This window comes from Heloderma suspectum, chromosome 8 (assembly GCF_057233095.1).
Source record: "Heloderma suspectum isolate Gila_16-S chromosome 8, 16-S_ref, whole genome shotgun sequence".
Classification (NCBI taxonomy): Eukaryota; Metazoa; Chordata; class Lepidosauria; order Squamata; family Helodermatidae; genus Heloderma; species Heloderma suspectum.
This window is the reverse complement of record NC_139465.1, coordinates 43,649,886-43,668,332: the sequence shown is the minus strand read 5'-3', so window position 1 is coordinate 43,668,332 and position 18,447 is coordinate 43,649,886. Positions and strand designations below refer to the sequence as shown.

General features: G+C 45.5%; 2 protein-coding genes across 5 annotated transcripts in view; one reads left to right on the top strand and one right to left on the bottom strand.

Annotated features, from left to right (window-relative positions):
- GLG1 (golgi glycoprotein 1) overlaps positions 1-18,447 on the bottom strand; it is an 88,645-nt gene that overhangs the window by 51,975 nt on the left and 18,223 nt on the right. For all 3 annotated transcript variants that reach the window (XM_084812201.1, XM_084812198.1, XM_084812199.1), the window contains exon 2: positions 4,120-4,152. In XM_084812201.1, coding sequence (XP_084668327.1) covers positions 4,120-4,152 — 33 coding nt within the window. The remainder of the gene's footprint in view (positions 1-4,119; positions 4,153-18,447) is intronic.
- LOC146339118 (uncharacterized) lies at positions 7,166-18,339 on the top strand. 2 transcript variants are annotated; one of them, XM_084812203.1, is made up of 5 exons: positions 7,166-7,514; positions 14,057-14,309; positions 14,525-14,735; positions 15,002-15,135; positions 18,224-18,339. In XM_084812203.1, the coding sequence occupies exons 2-4, from the start codon at positions 14,217-14,219 to the stop codon at positions 15,073-15,075; spliced, it is 378 nt and encodes a 125-aa protein (XP_084668329.1). In that variant the 5' UTR covers positions 7,166-7,514; positions 14,057-14,216; the 3' UTR covers positions 15,076-15,135; positions 18,224-18,339. The 2 variants fall into 2 exon arrangements, with proteins under 2 accessions (XP_084668329.1, XP_084668328.1); XM_084812202.1 differs by lacking the exon at positions 7,166-7,514 and having other exon boundaries at positions 13,912-14,309.

Genomic DNA, 18,447 nt, shown 5'->3' with positions numbered 1-18,447 from the left:
GGAAAGATGCTGTTAAGTGGGTGATTTTAACCCTTCTTTCCCCCCACCCCACTTAACAACGTGTTTCTCATTCATGCCTCGGTAGAGCAACATCCAAGGAGGTCCCTCACCTGGCTCCCCCTCCCCCCCTCCTTCCCATAACAAAACAGGTTTGTCCTGAGTTCAGGGGAAGATCGTTCTCGCCACTTGACTTTTGGCAGTCAAGCTACAAGAAAGACATTTTTTCCAAACTGGGGACAAACCTGGGTTTGGGGGGAAGGAGGGGGGCAGGGGGAATGATGGGCCAAGCGGGGAATCTCCCCAGAGGGCTACCCAACCCCGGCATGAATGGGCAATTTTCAGGTAAGTGGGAGGGGGTGTGGACACCCCAACCTACCCCTCCCTGCGTCTTCACAGGAAAGTGAGCACTTTCCCACCTCCCCATAGGGAGTGCTGAAGCTGCCTTGCTTTTGACAGCTGACAGAAGCAAAGCAGAGAGAGTGATGTTTACAGGGACTGGATACAGGCTATACTCACCTACACCCCTCTATGTTTCGCAAGGGCAACATGTAGGGGTGCAGTGGGGGCAAGCTGGTATCCTTCGGCTTCGCGCTGATGCACACGTGCACAACAGTGCAAAACTGAAGAAAAATTAAATAAAAAGAAAAGCCCCATTTGCACACAGTCCCCAGGCACCGGGAAGTGTGGGAAAAAAATCCCGGTTCTATTTTTGCGCAAAAATGGAAATGAGAAAAACATTAAAAAGGGATCTGATCCAGATTGCGATCGGAGCTGGGGGGGGGGATCGGCAGGGATGAAGTGGGTGGGTGACAGCCCCTCCAAGGTGCCGTTTGGGCACCACTGGAGGGGCTGTCACTGGCAAGAGGGAAAGGACATGGGCAGCAGCTTGGTTGCAATCGTGAATGGGTGATCGCGGCCTTGCTGGGGAAGGGCGGCAGGGGTTTCTGCTGCTCTTGCCAAGCGGCTTGCTGCCCGATGCCCTTTACCCATGATGGGTTGGCACGCCTGGGTTTGGATGACATGCCAACCCATCATGGGTAAAACAACCACTACTGCAGACTACGGGTTCTCAGGGTGGGTTGTTTTCCTCAAACAATCCACCCTGAGAAGAAAGGTCCAAGTTCAGACAATACGCTAACCAATGACGGTTTGTTCCAGAAAACAAACCACGGTTGGTTGGCATGTCATGCAAACCCAATTTCAGTATTATATTGTAAAACACTAAGAGAAATGTATTTTATCAATGTAATAAATAAATAAATAAATAAATAAATAAATAAATAAATAAAGAAAGAAAGAAAGAAAGAAAGAAAGAAAGAAAGAAAGAAAGAAAGAAAGAAGATTCCTCTTAAAAGGGGACAAGTAGGGAAAACTAAGCACCTCAGTGTATGAAACTGCCCAGAGAGCTTCGGCCATGGGGCGGTATAGGAATGTTAAGAAGGAGAAGGAGAAGTCACAGCAACCTAGCAAATAAATGCTCTGGGGTCACCTATACAGATGCTCCCACATTCTTCACTCTTCTCCCACCACATCTAAAACCACAGTACTAAGCAATGGTACTTGTCAGCCTCCCCTCCAATCCCTCTTTTTCTGGCTTTACCATGGGGGAGAAAGAATAAACCAGTTGGCATAGGGTGGGCTTCCCTTGCCCTTACACTTGCAGCCTGTGTATTTTTGCTTTGTTTTTTATTGTTTATTCTTTTTACACAGGGCAGCTGAGTGCACTGGGGAAAATCCACTGAGGTGCTTACAGCTCTACCAGTTCTCTTGTGCCCCACTGATTCTGTTGCACAAGGAGTGGGTCCTGCTGATTCCGTTGTGCAAGCGGGACCCACCACTTGCGCAACAGAGATTTAGCACATCCCATAGGAAGCCCAGAACAGGAGGAAACACTCATTTCCCGATAGGGACAGTTCAGCAAAGCCCCCTTACACAAGCTCTGCTAACCTGCCCCATTCCAGAGATGAGTGCTTTTGCTTGTTTCCGGTTGCCCCAGAAGCACTAAATCTTTGTCCACAAGCAGTGAATCCTGCTTGTGGATGGGAATTAGCGGGGTATAAGGGAATCGGTGGAGGTGTAAGCGCCCTGTTGGGTTCCACCCACTGTCATTCACAGTGCTGGCCAAAGCTCCAGCTGCCCACCATCTTAATTTCTCCAGAGTGCCTATGAGCCCACACAGGAATCTGGGTGGGTAATACGTTTGGGAAAATAAATTTGGGTGTGATCTTTCTTAATAATTTGGGTGAATAAATTAATTTGAAGAATGTATTAGAAGTGATCTGGAGAAATAAACTGGCTTTCCCTTGATGAAACAGGCACTCTTTTGGAGGAGAAAACTGGGTTCAAAGGAGTGGTTTTGGGGCTCAGATCCCACCTCTACCATTCAGGTTCTTGGACAACTTGCTTGTCTTTCAGCATCACCAGTTTTTCCTCTGCTAAAAGGTTGTTCTGTGACTAGCTGTGCTTCCAGCAGCCATTTTGTGCCTGGTTATGCCCCATGGCAGCCATTTTTGACAATACCCAAGGCATCTATATAAGAATACTGTAGTGTAACGCTGATTACTAGAGATCTACCAGACCGATTTTGCTCATTTTTTTAAAACTGAAGTTTGAGCAGTGTAGACATGCAGAAAATGTTGAAACTTCAAAAAAGTTCAAAGCTTGAGCTTTAATAGCATGTGTATTTGCTGCACGCCAAAAAGTCTCCTATTGTTCTAAGGTTCACTACCTCTTTATTTGCTCCACACCAAACAGCGTCTGATCTGACATCATGTATTTTGATTTTACCTCCATTAACTGCATCTTCCCACTTTCCTTTTTTCTGTTTCTGTCTGAGTTTATTTTTATTCATTTTGCTTCACAGGCAGGCTTCATGGGGTGCTACTAGGCCTTGGGATGGTTGCTAGGGGCAACGGTCACGCTCACACACACACACCCTGATTGAATTGTTTCAAATGGGACAAATCAGAAGATGAGGAGGGATGAGCTGCTGGCACTATTTCTGTGATGCCCTGCAGGGGTGTGTGTGTGTGTGTGTGTGTGTGTGTGTGAGAGAGAGAGAGAGACAGAGAGAGAGAAACAAAGAGAGAGACAGAGACAGAGACAGAGAGAAGGGTAGTGGGTGGGGCGAAGCAGCAGGAGTGAGCAGGGCGCAAGACCAGCACCATAATGGATGGCTCTGGCTCAAGGCAGGTAAGAGAAAGGCAACATTTTTTCTTCTCTCTCCTCCTCACCATCTCACCTTTTGTTTTTTCAGGCCCAGGTGAAGGTGGGGCTTCTTGGGTAGGGGCTTGGAACACCCCCTTTCCATGCAACAGAGGAGGGGGGTGGATCTGTCTATGCTATCATGTAATGGGAAGGGGTTTTTACTGGAAGGAGGGAAACTAATTGTGTGGGTGAATGAGAGGAAGGGAGGTGGGTTGGAAGACCCTGTTTGCTATGGCAGGGGGAGGCTTGCTTTAAGACACTGGGAAGAAGTCATATTATTGGGGTGCTCACTGAAGGGAAGCTGATGTGGAACGTAATTGGAAAGCTGAGAGAGGAAGAGGGAGGGGGAAAAGGAAACGCCCCCTGCAAGGGAAAAGGCCAAACATATTTTCATCCAATCATTCTCGACTACTAGTGTCCATGGTGACACGGGCTTCTAATTGTGCCCACAGGCTCAAAAATGTTGGGGGCCCTGCCGTAGTGCTTCAATGCATTGCTCAGCCCTGCAAAGCAGAACAAAGCTATGGCCATGGTAGAAGTGCAGGCATGTGCCACTTGCCTCTCATCTGCTTACCCAGGGGCGACTACTGCATGGGGCAACTTGCACAGCTCACCAACTACTTACTTATCTGTTTTAATTAAGGTACTCTCCAGTACCATATAATGCAAAGATCATTATGTTCCTATAAAGGTTATCACCAAGGAAAGTGGTTCTATCAAGGAGGCATTCTATTAGAAGTCCCAATGTTGAGTGTTTACATAGGTGGCCAAAGAGAGGTAAAGAAAAATTAGTTTTTTCTATTTGGAGTAGGTAGCCCCGGATTCCTGAACACTGCCCATCTGCCAAGAGCGAATGGGATAAACGCCCTCTAAGGAGCATGCACCAAAACCCTAGAAAAACAATACACTTACGTGGTTGCAGTCTGATGAAATTTCATTGTCCGGCTGGAAAAAGAAAGAAAATGACATTAATTCAGAATAGGTCAGGATACACTGTCTTCCTTCCATGCAAACAGACAAATGCTATTGTTTCAGAATAATGTGCATTATTAAACTAGCTTTGCACATCAGTCTACAAAGGTCAGCAACACACAAGTTAAACGCAGGTTTATCTAATGTTTATCTAATCTCTGCCACTGAGGGATTGGCCTTGATTTAAAGGCATCAGCTACATGTTATTGTTTTTAATGTTCCTCTTACGTTGCTTTTCCAAAAGTCTTATTTCATAAAGCAATATAGTCTAGACAGGCTGGAGGTTTATACAGCTTACAAGAGTTCCATCAAATAAAAGCCAGCAGGATTTCACTAATGAGTGCTCAATGTCTCTCATGGCCTCTTTGGACTGTAGGACAGTCAATGCTTTTTCCTGCCCATGTGTCACAATTTACAATTCTGAACGGCACATCCATAGTGAAGAGAAATGCTAACAACACCCAAAAAGTATTACTCTGTCCCCTTTGGACCTGAACTACATAAAACCAAGAGCAAAAGGCCAGAAGAGATCTCCTCAATTCAGCAAATATTTCATGATCTATGGGGTCTCCTCTCACAAGAACTGTCCACAGAGAGAAAGAGCCTTAATGAGAAGATGTTGCATTCAGCCCTCCTTTGCCCCCTTCCCCCAAACTACCAGCTACAGCATGATTAGATGGAGACCTCTCCTCAGCCAGTTCTTCAGACTATTTAGTATGAATTCCCTGGCTGCTTCCTGTGTGTGAAACTCCCTACTTGAACATTATCTGGTGTCACCTCTTCCACTCTCCTTTCAGAGTCAGGGCCGGCCCTCCCATAAGGTGGGTTGAATCCCCCTCCTCTGGTGGTAGATCTAGAAGGGTGGCAGATCCTGCTAGTCCTGTGTGCCCACCACCAGGACTCCCAATGCCATCCGTCCTATGCCTCTCAAGCTGAAGCACAGGCACCTGGCCGCTCTGTAGAATCATCCCAGCCACTTACCTGTGCCAACTGAAGAAGGACCCCTCAGAGCAACACACTGAGGGGAAGGTGGCAGCTGGCAGGAGGGTCCACATGGCAGTGGCTGGCAGGAAGGCTCATATGGCAGCGGCTCACGCTCACCAACCCCACTAGCAGTGGTGGATGGCGATTCGCACTCCCCTCCCAGCAGCAGTGTGCGGTGGGAGTCTTGCACCAGCCATGTTCAAAGTGCTCCTGAAAACCTAACTTTTCTTTGAGGATTTTAGGTTAACCATGTTGTATTGGCCCCAGGAGCACAGCCAAGTCATTTGTAATGTTAGAGAGGCTTAGAGATCCATAATGCTTGCTTAAGTTCATTATTGGTGCAATTCCCTTGTTAGTAAGCCCCTGAGCATGTGAAGATGATTCAAAAGGCTGATAGTGCGGCCTAACACATTCCATACTAATGAGTGAGAGTGTTATCAAGCACTCTGCCTGGGTAGCGAAGTTTGTTTACAGGTGGCTGTGCTGAGAACCAAACACTTCTAGCCTATGCTGGGAATTAACGCTAGGGGTGCTTGCTAGTGTCGTGCTGCCTTATTGCTAACATGTATGGTATAAAACCCATTTGACCCAATGGTGTGGTTCAGAAAAGCTGTCTGATCCAACCATTGGTACGCCTGTGCGCTGTAAGTTACCCAATAAAGTCTCCTTGTAAGCAAACCTTTGGATCTGACGTATCACTATCTTGGCACCTCTAACCTAAGAGTTTAACACCCACTGCAGGGGCGACACACATGCTTAAGTACTTGTAAGCATATTTGCTCACATTCACTGCTTGCTATCACCCTTTTCCCCTCCCCTTCCTCTACTTCCAATGACAACTGGCAGGAGGGGCTTTGTTTTGCTTATGACACTCTGAAGCATGTGCGCTGATGAAGCTAGACAGGAACAGTTCTAACCACCCCAACCAAGAAGCCATGAAAACCCTCGTATTCCTCGATTTTCAGCTTCCCCACCCGCTTTCTGCTAGCTCCAGTGAAATTCATTCCGACTTCTAGTTGAACGCCACTCACACCACAACAGCAACTTCATGTTAGACAAGTGCAGATGAACAGGCATAATCTTTGCAATGGGAGCAGGTGCCAGTGATCCTCTTCCCCCATTTCACCTTATCCTGAGTTTGTCTGCTTACTCCTAGGGCTTCCCCTTTATCACAGCCTTCGGCAACTTGGATCGCTCCAGATGTTTTGGACTACAGCTCCTATCAGCCCCAGCCAGCATGTCCAAATGTCAGGGATGATGGGAGTTGAGGCACAAAACAACTGGAGGGATTGAGGTTGTGTGACGCTGCTTTTTAGCAAAGGCTCTAGGTCCTTCAGGCCCAATTCAACCACTCTATCTCCATAATCACTCGTTGCTTCTATTCTTGCAAAGCAGCTACTCGATATCTGTATTTGCTTAAGTGGGCATGAACTAGAAGCACGATCTCTGAACGCAGTGACCCTTGTGTCACTTTTGGCAAGAGATGCAGGCAGGCATGGGGAAGCATTCTGCGTTGTAGGGAAATGCTTACAAAGCCTGAAGGAAGCACAGGGTGGTGTTCTAAGGTTTGTTCCTCAGCGCATAATGCTGTTGTCGACCTGTGTTGGCCTCCCGTGGAGAAAACGAGGTAAAACTGAGGTAAAAGCTGAACTGCTATGTTTCGTTTCAATAACTGAGGGTCTGATTGGGTTAACAGTAAAAGAAATATGTATGCTTTTTGCTTGAAGCTTGTGCCTGAGGAAAGTTACATTGTAAATACGGTGTGCTGGCAAATTTGGCAGCTACTGTTATCACGGAGAGGTGGAAATGAAGCCACCTTTCTGTCCTTACACATGGATAGAATCAAAATTGGTACCACCTGACTGGAGAATAAGTGAACATTCTAAGGATGCCCATTGGTCCTAAGTCTACACAGAGGTGACGGAATGTTGGTCACACCAAAGCTGATTGGCTGGAGGGTTCTGGCTGAAGTGAATATAAGGAGCTGGGGAGAGTCTGACAGGGGAGTTGCCTGAGCAAGAGTCATCCGGAGGTGTCTTCGTGAGAGGCTGGGGAGCCTGAAGACATCAGCCAGGAAGAAGAGCAGCTACAAGCCAAGGAGGCTCAGCTGAGAGCACATGAGGCAAAGGCTGAAGGAGGTCTGCAGGTGGGGAGAGGAAGACTGCTGGAGCAGCCCTCCGAGGAACAAGCTGAAGCCTGAGTGACAACTGGCAGCAGTGATCTGAAGACTGAGCAGCCGAGGGACCAAACTGAGGACTTCAGAAGAAGCCTAGTGAACAGCCTTGAAGGTTCCAGGTAGAAGTCAAACCTGACGAGAGAAGGCTGCCTCTGAAGCCCTCATTGTTAGGCCTGTGAGTTAACTGGGGTGAAGCTTGATAAGGGAATTGGCTTCAGTTTGGTCAGGGGTAGAAACTGGGGCTTCTAACACTTGATTGGTGGTAAAAGTAACTGCATAGAAATCCTGTTTAAAAGTCAAACAACATGCATAAATAATAAGCTTTCTTGTTTTATTTCTTTTTAATAAAATGCCGTATGTCTTTATTTACTTTCCAGGTAAGTAAATCGGTTTTGTTTCACGCCTAACGGCAGCCACCTTAAGAGGAAAGGCATATTTTAAATAAAGGGGTGTAGTTTAACGGTGGCAGTGGAAGAGAAGGGAGGGATTGCATTGTGGCGAGGGGTGATCCTCTACATTTGGGGATGGGGTGGGATTGCCCTAGTGTAGAGGCCCCCACCCTAAGGAGAGGTTCTCCATACCCTTTCACTACCCTGACCAGTTAACATGCTCCATTCACATTAAAGCTACACTGGCTAAGGCTCTGGAAAAATGAAAATACAAAACTATTTCATTTTAGTTTTCTACAGGCAACACTGTGGAAGTAAAGTGAGACAAGCTTTATATAACCTTTCAGTGAAATCCACACCCCAGCAAACAGGATACAGTATTTTTGACCACAAAGGAGGCCACTTCTCCGAAAACGATTTGTACACAGGCTTATTTAGTACAGCTAGTGGGCAAAAGAAAGTGCTGTTCTAATTCACGGTAGTCTTATTGAATTGCTTCTCTCTTCACCAAAGCAAGGCTGGAACAAATCATGGGCTTTAAGCCATGTGCCTCCTCATCTACTGACATATACTACCAAGTTAAGTTTTCAACACTGGCATAATTTCATGCAACAATGTTAGTGGTCATACACCAAAACATGACAATACATTTTAACATCATATATAATGTTGTTATATCTCTCTCTATATATATAACAATATATATATCTAGCCCTAAGTTCATGGTCTGTGGTCTAGGTGCAGGTAATGGAAAAATGTATTTGAAGTTTAGAGCCACCAGGATTCAGGAGCACGGGCGACCAAGCACCTAGAATTTTTCCAGGCTTACTACGTTGCTCAGTTAGGTGAGCTAGTCTGAACATTGGCTCCGACTTGTTACAGGGGCACATGAATGGGACTGCTAAGATGCCCTCTAAATGCCCACTAAGTTTCTGTTTGGAAATGAGCACAACAGAAAAGTTCACAAATGTTTTGGCAGCCACCAATAGCACCATTATATAGAACACAAGATTATCTCCTTGGGCAAATGAATGCTTCCTTTAACACCACACTAAAACATTAGCTTATTTTTAGGTTATAAACTGCCTTTACCTTAGCTGAATTAGCCATTTATTACTGTTGCTCTTTCTAAAAGTATATAGTTAAATGTGCTTCCTATTTTAACCCAGAAAAAAGTGCCCTAGGAATCGAAAGTCTGGGAAACACTGATCTAGAGTCTGTGACATGCTGCTGCTACAGCAGCCTCAGACTGCAATCAAGGTTGCCCTACATTTATGACAAGTAAGCCACAAAGCACTTCCCTGTAGAGCCTAGCCAAGATTGCTCCCTGAAACACCCACTACCTTCATGGTATGCAAAGCTGGGGAGTTTGGTCATTTGTGCTGTAAAGCTCCCAGAAGACATCAAGGCAAAATACGGCGGCCATAAACTGGCTTGGTACTCCCTGAAATGGGTAAAGATGCTGTCATCTCCTTCCAGGTGCTCAGAAAAGCAAGGGATAGTGAAGTCAAATGTATCCTATAGGCTTTATATTAAATGAGATGCAAGTTAAATGGCACTTCATGCCTTCACAAAAAAATAAGCCTCTATACTAGAGATATGAAAGCCTGGGAAAAAAACAGAAAAAACCGGGGGGGGGGGGCTGTTTTTTCTGAGTCCCATTTTGGCTTCCCCCACCCCTGCAAATTGGAAAAATTGAATAGCTTTGAATTATGAAATATTTTCTTTTAGAATATAAGACAAAGTATTTATGTATTGTTACCCAGCCTTTCCTCCCCCAAAAATGATTTCTAAAAACTATATGATGATGTTTTTATAGAAAGACTTGAGATGTAAAATGTCTGGAAATAACGAAGCCATGGGGGAAAATGTTTTTTTAATACTCTCTGCAAGATTCCCAGCATAGTTAGTTCTTTCATTCCTTATTAAAAGTATTGATCTAAAGTATATTTTACTAATAGACATTTATGTTCAGTTTCCCAACATGTGAGTAGAGTCACCACTGCATTCTTGACAGCTTGGGTTTTGTTCTATAGAGTCCTGTGTTTCTGATGGTGTAGCAGTAGTTTGATGTAGTTCTAATCTATTCAGACAATAATTACAAATATACTAACTGAGTTTACTTTTAAGGATTTTAGAATATATTTTATGAGCAAAGTTATACATAAAGTAACTTTAAGAACAGAAAGGCTGCTTTATGTTCCTAAAACAGGCCTCCCCAACCAGGTGCCCTCCAGATGTTTTAGACTACAGTACCCACAATTCCTGACCATTGACCATGCTGCCTGAGGCTGATGGGAGCTGAAGTCCAAAATATCTGGAGGGCATCAGGTCAGGGAAGACTGTCTTAAAGCAACAAAGTGACTTGAGATCTGTAAAGAGTGCTTTAAAAAAAGTATTGCTTCTTTTTCATTTCCCCCCCAAATTTCTGTTTTTTTCAGTGACAACAAAACACCAGGAAAACCTGTTTTTTCCCATGGCCTCAAAGTTTCTAGAAATTTTACATCTCTAAACAATACAGGCTTACTGATCCAAGCAGCTTTGCTAGGGTCTATAGGAATGGTCTTAAGAAACCATGAACTCACACTGTTCCACTATAGCACCAAGGCTCTCCAAAGTGTTTTGTATAAACATGCACAAACTAAGCAGCAGAGCACAATGTAGGAAGGAAATCTTGGCTGACTGGCTGATGACAAGGAAGTCAAATCCCTACAGAAAAGAGTTCTGCAAGACTCGTACTCTGAAATCGTACCAGCAGACTCCTATGTTTAAACCCTCACTGCATACTGGCAGCTCTTGTTCTACTGTCATTCTGAAGAGAATTAAAGCATGGAGGAGGTGGGGGAGTAGAAAGAGAAACAAGCTAAGAATCAGCTCTTCCAACTTGATCAAATATTGTGTAAATCCCAAAAGCTTCATTGTCTAGTCTCCTGGAAGCAGGGCCAGTGCCAGACTCCAGTGGGCCCCTGGCATACTGCTGCCAAAGGGCCCCCACCACCACCAAAGCCCCCACCTGCCACCCAATCAGCCCTTCCTCCCTATGGTTCTGCTTTTAAATGGGGGGGGGTAAATGGGGGGGAGTAGCAGCAGCTCCTCCTTTTCTCCTCCCCCTTTCCCAACAGGTCCTGCTGACAAACTGCTGTAGCACTCAGCTGTCCAAGCCTGCAGGACCTGTGCACTATTTTTAAAGGGCTTTTTAAAAACTTACATTTTGAGCAGCAGTGAACTGAATCAGATGCAGCCTTTGCGGGGGACTTGGCCAATGAGGGCACAGGAACAATGTAAAGATCACCCTCACTGGCTGTGTTCCCCTCAAAGGCGGTGTCTGATTGGTTAAGATCACTGCTACTCAAAACATACGTAAAACATTTTTTTTCTTTTAAATGGAGTGCCATGGGACCAGCAGGCTCAGCCACAGCGTTTCCTTTCGCTAGCAGATCCAAGCAGGAGGGGCAGGAAGGGGGTGACGGCAGCTGTGGCAGGCTCAGGGGAAGGCTCCTTCTGAGCCTGTGGCCCCTCAACAGCTGTCTGTCAATGCTGAGCCTTGATGTCAGTAGTAGGCCTACCTGTAAATCATTCTTATAGGGAAGCACCTACTTACAAGACTCAGTTAACAAAGAATTTGTAGATGCTAACTACTGCATGCTACATATGATGAAGACAAAAATGTGAGACTGCTTTCCTTCCCAGTCCCCCTTAGCAGATAGTTGTTCCCCACCCTCTGCAAAAAGAAAAAGAAAAATCCCCACTACCTTATTCCTTTGAATAGATACAAGCTAGTGAAACTGACAATGCTCAGTTGAATCATAGCCTAAGACCTTATAGATTGCTGGACTTTTGTTTCAAATTTTCATGTCTTCTTGTCCAAAGGAACTCAGTACTAGGATCAATAATAAACTGTACTCTACATATTAATTTACACAGCAGTTCTGGTTTCCTTGGACATACTCTGTTTTTTAGAAAAGTTATTACTGGGAAGAGTTTTATGCCCTATAATAGAGAACATTTTATATAGTTTGATGAAAATTAGTAAAGACATGTGGAGATGTAAAATTTACAGAAATGTTGATGTAATAGGGGTGGGGGAAGAGAAATACTTGCCCCCAATTTTGGGAGGGGTGGGAATGGAAAAAGGTGGGAGAAACTGAAATACATGCATTATTTGTTTTCTTATCAAACCTTTTTTTTTTTTACTGCTTTAACATAAAAAGCATTGTTCATAACTTAGTTAGCATATACAATTGGACTATCTGGCATGTTTTGGGAGTTTTTCAGAGCAATTTTATTTAAGCTGATATTTCAGTTGCCTTTTAAGGTAAAACCTTCCAATGGTAGCTTACATAAAAGAATCCTGTGCATCTTCACTCAGAAGTCCTGCTCTGTTTACCGGAGCTTATGCACAGGTAAGTGCACATAGGATTGCAGCCTCAAAAGCCTAAGGGAGCAATCCTATCTGGATTGATGGTCACTTCCAATCCTGGGGGCGACCACCTATCCAGCGCAGGGTGGGTTGAGTGGTGAGCTGATATCCTCGCCGCTCCCAACGCCCTGCTTTCGTGGCTAGATTTTGGCTGTCTAACCGCAGGACCTTGGAGCACAGGAAGGGGCGGCCGGATGACACATCGGAAGTGTCTGACCGGCACTTCGGATCTCCCCACCCTGCCCCTGGGAACGCCCCATTTTCCGCGCTGCTCTTCCGAGCACAGAGCGCAGGGCATTGGGAGCCTACAAGGCATTGCTGCCTACAAGGCAGCGCAGGAGGGGGTAGAGGTTGGTTCTCTGGGAACTGACCAATCCTACAGCTGTCTAGCCACTGACTAGTGGCCATAGGATTGCACCCTAAATGACTCACAGTGCAATCTTAAATGTTTACTCAGAGGTAAGCCTGGCTTAGGATGAGAGACTAGCCAAAGCCTGGATGACAGCCTTATGGGAGTGTAGAAATGTGGAGTGCTTGAGCGGGGAGGCAGAGTAGGCCTATTTTAATTTTAGGTTGTTGCTACAGCCTTTTACTGGCCTGGTTTTTGTTGTACTGGCCTTTTGTTATTACTTTTATATTATTTTAAAGTTGTACATGTGCTCAGGTGAATCCCAGGGGAGGGGAGGAGGAACAGGGTGCCCCTACTGGAGTAATCTTGGGCAGAGGGAGGTATGGCGTTAGGGGTTGGACATGGCAGGTAAGAGAAAGGCAGGACAGATATTTGAAATCTGTCCCATCTTTCAGTCCGTCTCCCATACCTCAAAATCTAGGTTGCCCTATCACCCCTCTGATCTATTGGTGTTGCTTTTTAACACCAAGTTGGTCCATAATAAAACAATTACTATCCACGACTTGATTGTGGATGAAGGGGCTGACCTGGTGTGTACTACTGAGACCTGGGTGGATGAGTTGGGTGGGGTGGATTTGTCCCAGCTTTGTCCACCAGAGTACTCACTGCAGCACCAATCTAGATTGGAGGGTCAGGGAGGAGGAGTTGCCATCATCCATAAGGATTCCTCTCCCTCACAAGGAAACCCACCCATCCTAGCGCCAGTTTTGAGTGTCTGTACCTTGTGTTGGGCCAAAGAGACAGAACAGGTATGCTGCTGGTGTACCACCCACCCCATTGCCCAGCAGTCTCCCTGCCTGAGCTGGCTGAGGTGGTCTCAGAGGTGGTGCTGGAGAACCCTAGGGCTGTGATTCAGGGGACTTCAACATCCATGCCGAGGCTATCCTGACAGGGCCCGCTCAGGACTTCATGGCAACCATGAAAACCATGGGGCTGTCTCAGTACATCATTGGCCCCACACATATAGCAGGACATAACATGGACCTGGTTTTTGCTGTTGGGTGGATGAGGGATGATCTGGTTGGGGGGGGGGAAGAACCCCATTATCAAGGTCAGATCATTTCCTTGTGAAGTTTGGTTTGGCAGTAGCAGATCCTCCCTGCAGGGGTAGAGGACCAATTAAAATGGTCCACCCCTGGAGACTTAAGGAATTCAATGGATTCCTAAACAGTCTGGGGGATTTTCCGGCTGATAGGGCTGGCAATTCGGTCAAGGCCTTGGTCTCACTATGGAATAGTGAGCTGGGAAAGGCCACTGATACAATCGCTCCCAAGCACCTACTCCAGTGCTGTCAAGCCGGTAATTCACCTTGGTTCGCAGAAGACCTATAGTCAATGAAACAGGCCAGACAACGGCTAGAATGCAGGTAGCACAGGTCTCGAAGCAAGTACGATCTAAGATTAGCAAAGACTCTTCATTGTGCCTATTATGAGGCAGCGAGGATGGCAAAAAGTCTTACAACACCTCTATTATTTCATCCACAAAATGTCGCCCAGCAGAATTGTTCCAAGTGGTGAAGAGCCTGTTGGGATCTGGCTCGGGCTCAGAGAAATTGGGACTGGAACCCTTGGTCATTTGCTAGGCACTTCGAGGAGAAAGTCATTTGTATTCACTCAGAACTTGACGCCACAGTTATCGCAGAGCCTGAGGAGGTGTCCAATGCTCCATCTGATTGTGTTTCCTGGGATCAGTTTCAGTTGTTGCAGCCTGATGATGTGGACAAGACGCTTCCATCAGTCCATCCCACCACATGTAAGCTTGACTCTTGCCCATCTTGGCTAATACAAACTAGCAGGGATGGATTGGCTGGGTGGGTCCAGGGAGTGGTAAATGCTTCGCTCTGTCAGGGGGTTGTTCCTGCCGCCTTGAAAGAGGCCGTAGTGTGCCCTCTCCTGAAGACGACCTCCCTGGACCCAGAGCTGTATGAGAACTATTGCCCCATTGCTAATATCCCCTTTTTGGTCTAGGTGCATGAGTGTGTGGTGGCTGGGCAGCTTCAGACATTCTTGGAGGAAACTGATTATCTGGATGCATTTCAGCCTGGCTTCAGGCCAAGGTACAGCACTGAAATGGCCTTGGTTGCTCTGACTGACGACCTACTCTGGGTGAAAGACAAGGAGAGTGCTACCCTGTTGATCTTCCTGGTTCTCTCAGCAGCTTTTGATGCCATTGATCAAGGTATCTTACTGGATCGGCTCTGCGGGATGGGAGTTGGGGGCACTGTGCTACAGTGGTTCCACTCCTACCTGTGGGCTGATTCCAGAGAGTGGTGTTGGGGGATTCCTGTTCTACCCCATAGCTATTAAGCTGTGGGAGCCACAGGGTTCTTTTCTATCCCCCATGCTGATCAACATCTATATGAAGCTGTTGGGTAAGGTCATTAGGAGTTTTGGGGTGGGGTGTCACCAGTATGCTGATGATACTCTACTTCTCCTTGTCATTAGAGTCAGCTGGAATGATGAAGGAGCTGGACCAGTGCCTGGAGGCTGTAATGGGCTGGATGAGGCCAACAGACTGAAGCTGAATCCTGACAAGATGGAAGCTCTGTGGACTGGTGGTTCCCAAGTCCAGGAATTGGGTAAGCGACTTGTCCTGGACAGGGTTGCACTCCCCCTGAAGGAGCAGATGCGTAGCTTGGGAGTAAGCCTAGATCCCTGTCACTGGAGCCCCAGGTGGATTCCATGACCCGGAGTACTTGGAGCCAGCTTCTGCTGATCCACCAGCTACGGCCTTTCCTGGACAGAGATAACCTAGCCGCAGTAGCACATGCGCTGGTAACTTCCCAATTAGACTACTGCAATGCACTTTATGTGGGGCTGCCTTGAAGATGACTCAGAAGCTGCAGCTAGTGCAAAATGCAGGAGCTAGACTGTTGACTGGAACTTCACGTAAAGATCACATAACACTAGTCTTGAAGGAATTGCACTGGCTGTCAATATGCTTCCGGTTGGAATTCAAAGTACTAATGATGACATTTAAAGCCCTAAGCAGCTTGGGACTTCAATATCTGAAGGAGCGCCTCCCCCTGTACATGCCTGTCCGAGGACTGAGATCTGTTGGAGGAGTCCTCCTCTGCGTCCCACCAGAGACATACACTATGGAGGGACGTGGGAGAGGGCTTTTTCTGCTGTGGCACCCAGTTGTGAAATGCCCTCCCGATTGGTGCAGACACTGGTTTCATTTAGGCACCAAGTTAAAACATGGCTTTTTATCAAAGCCTTTGAGGGCTAATCAGATTCCCTGAGTTTGCACACTGTTTTAACTGTTCTATTGTTTTAGATTTTAAATTGGTTTTAGCTAGTTTAATGATTTAATATGTTTTTAGCTATTTAAATTATGTATTGTTTTATACTGTTTAAATTGATTTTATCTGTATGCCGCCTTGAGATCTTAATGATATAGGGTGGGATACAAACAGTTTAAATAAATAAATAAGCCCCATGTAGTTCAGTGGAACGTACTCCCAGGTAAATGTCTACAGGATTGCAGCCTTAGTTTTGTACAAGTAATATAGCTGCATCCTATCTATGCTACCTAAGCACATAAATCTTAGTTACTGAAACCTGAAGAGCAGGAAAAAGTTGAATACCGAAACCACAGAAGAATGTGTATTACTTCAAGTTTCACAGTTGCGGTATTAAGGAGTAGCAACATTTTTGATATCAAATTAAACGTTATAACAAAACAATGAACTGCACAATATATACAGAAATTATTCTCTAATGGTATAGTCTTGTTTAACAGAAAAATCTTCTCACTTCACTTTTTGAGTGAGTAAAACTTCATCTTAAAGCCATTTCACTCATTACAAAAGAAAAAAAAATCATAGGCGCCCCCCCCCCCCCATTCCCATTATTTTTACTGGAAAAAAATGTTTGAAGTCCTTGGGAAAAGAAACAAATGTTTTTTCCTCCCGGACCTTCACATCTCTAAATATGCCCACCCCATCCAGCAACTAGCAGGGGCTTGTTTGCTACTGTGGTTTCCCATGTCAAGAAGAAACCATCCTCTTCCTTCAGGATCCTCCAAAAGATGTGCTCACTGAGCTTTTGCAAAGCATTAAGATTACTTTAAATTAATCTGTGTGACAAATTCTCAAAGGATAGTCATAGCAGTCTGTCACAGCAAAGTCTTGTGGCATCTCAAAGACTTATAGATTCACTGTGGCAGAAGCTTTTGTGAAGTACAGCCGACTTTTTAGATGCATGAAATGTTTTCCTCAGTTGCCAGGTAGTTTACAAAAGCTTATACTACGGTAAATCCATTAGCCTTTAGGATTGGGGGGTGGGGGAGCTCAGTGGTAGAGCACATGCTTTGTATGCAGAAATTCCCAGGTTCAGTCTCTGGCATCTCTGTGTAGCAAAGCTGGGAAAGAATCCTGCCTGTAACCCTGGAGAGCCACTGTCAGTGAGTGTCAACAATACCGGGCTAGATGAATCAGTGGCCTGAATCAGTATAAGAGTAACTTCCTGTGCCACTTGACTTTTTAAAAAATCAATTAAAAACCAGTCTAAATCAAATGCTTGCAACAAACAAAATTGGTAAACACCCCTAGAAAAGGGACAGTGATGCAAATAACCCACATACAGGTGACTATCACTGGCTTCCTACCAAATGCCATTGTCCAAATGGCCTGGAAAATTCAGCTCAGAGGTTTGCAAGGTAATGCTACTTACCAGCTTGGCAGCCATCTCATAAAAGACCCAGATTGCAAGGGAACATTTTGAGCCTCAGCTGAGAAGCCAGAGGATTCCAGCAAACCACATACAGATGAATGTCATGATGTAAGCAGAATACTCAAACTCATTTGTCTGTGAGTACCATATGCTGCACCATCGCTGGAGCTGTGGGTAAAAGCTTAATAGTCTCTTGGATGGGTGAGCGCTGGGACCCCCATGTAAGAAGAGCAGAATTGTTTTGGGGGGGGAGTTAAGAGCAAGCAAGGGAAGTGCCTCATTCTTTCCCCAAAAGTACTGAAGGTAAGGTGTATCTGGCCCAGCCTATCTTAAGGAGCGCCTCCAGCAACACCAGACAGGCCACTTAACAAGATCAGCCTCGGATGACCTTCTATCTGTCCCATCAGCCAGGACAGCTAGGCTGGTGAGGACGAGGGAGAAGGCCTTCTCTGTGGTGGCCCCCACTCTGTGGAACTGCCTCCCTAGGGAACTCCGCCATGCGCCCTCTCTAATGAGCTTCCGCCACGCATTAAAAATGTGGTTGTTCAGGCAGGCATTTGGGGTGGGGTGGGGTATTTTTAGAAATATGATGTTTTAATGTAGAATTTTATTGTTTTAAAACTGTTTGTATTGCTGTACATCGTCCAGAGTGGCTGAGTGACCGGCCAGATGGGCGATTAAGAAATTTAATAAAATAAATAAATGTGATTCTTACTTTAATGGGAATGGCATCCTGCTGAGTGCTCCAAGAGGAATTAGCTGCAAAAATACATCTAAATAACTAAATGTTTAAGATGTTGAGTGGGGCTATTTAAAAATGACCAGTTAAATATAGGCGATTGCTTAAATAACAGCTTTGGTTTTAGTATAAGTTGTTCCTTCAGACAGAACTTTGCAGCAGATCTGTCAGACTTTTAAGACCCCCCTTGGTCAAAGATAATATGTCCATATCATCTGCATATACAAAACTGACCATCCTATTTTCTGTAGCAGGTGGACATGCATCCAGTTCCGTAAGCAGTGGAACCAAATCATTTACGTCATAATGGTTAAAAGGAAGGGACACCAACACACAAGCACCTGTTTAACTCCCTTCATAACTCGGATTGAGTCTGACAAAAGCCCACCTCCACTTATTATTTTATTTGTATTTTAATCAACGAAGTGCCCCATGTTAATTTTTTGTCTCAATACATAAAGTATTTGACCTGAAA

Excerpts from the sequence above, each read along its gene's own strand:
- LOC146339118 (XM_084812202.1), top strand. The coding sequence starts at position 13,986 with ATGAGGCAGCGAGGATGGCAAAAAGTCTTACAACACCTCTATTATTTC. Across the intron at positions 14,310-14,524 it reads ATCAGTCCATCCCACCACAT|GTGCATGAGTGTGTGGTGGC; the intron begins GTAAGCTTGACT and ends TTTTTGGTCTAG. Across the intron at positions 14,736-15,001 it reads TTTTGATGCCATTGATCAAG|AGTCAGCTGGAATGATGAAG; the intron begins GTATCTTACTGG and ends CCTTGTCATTAG.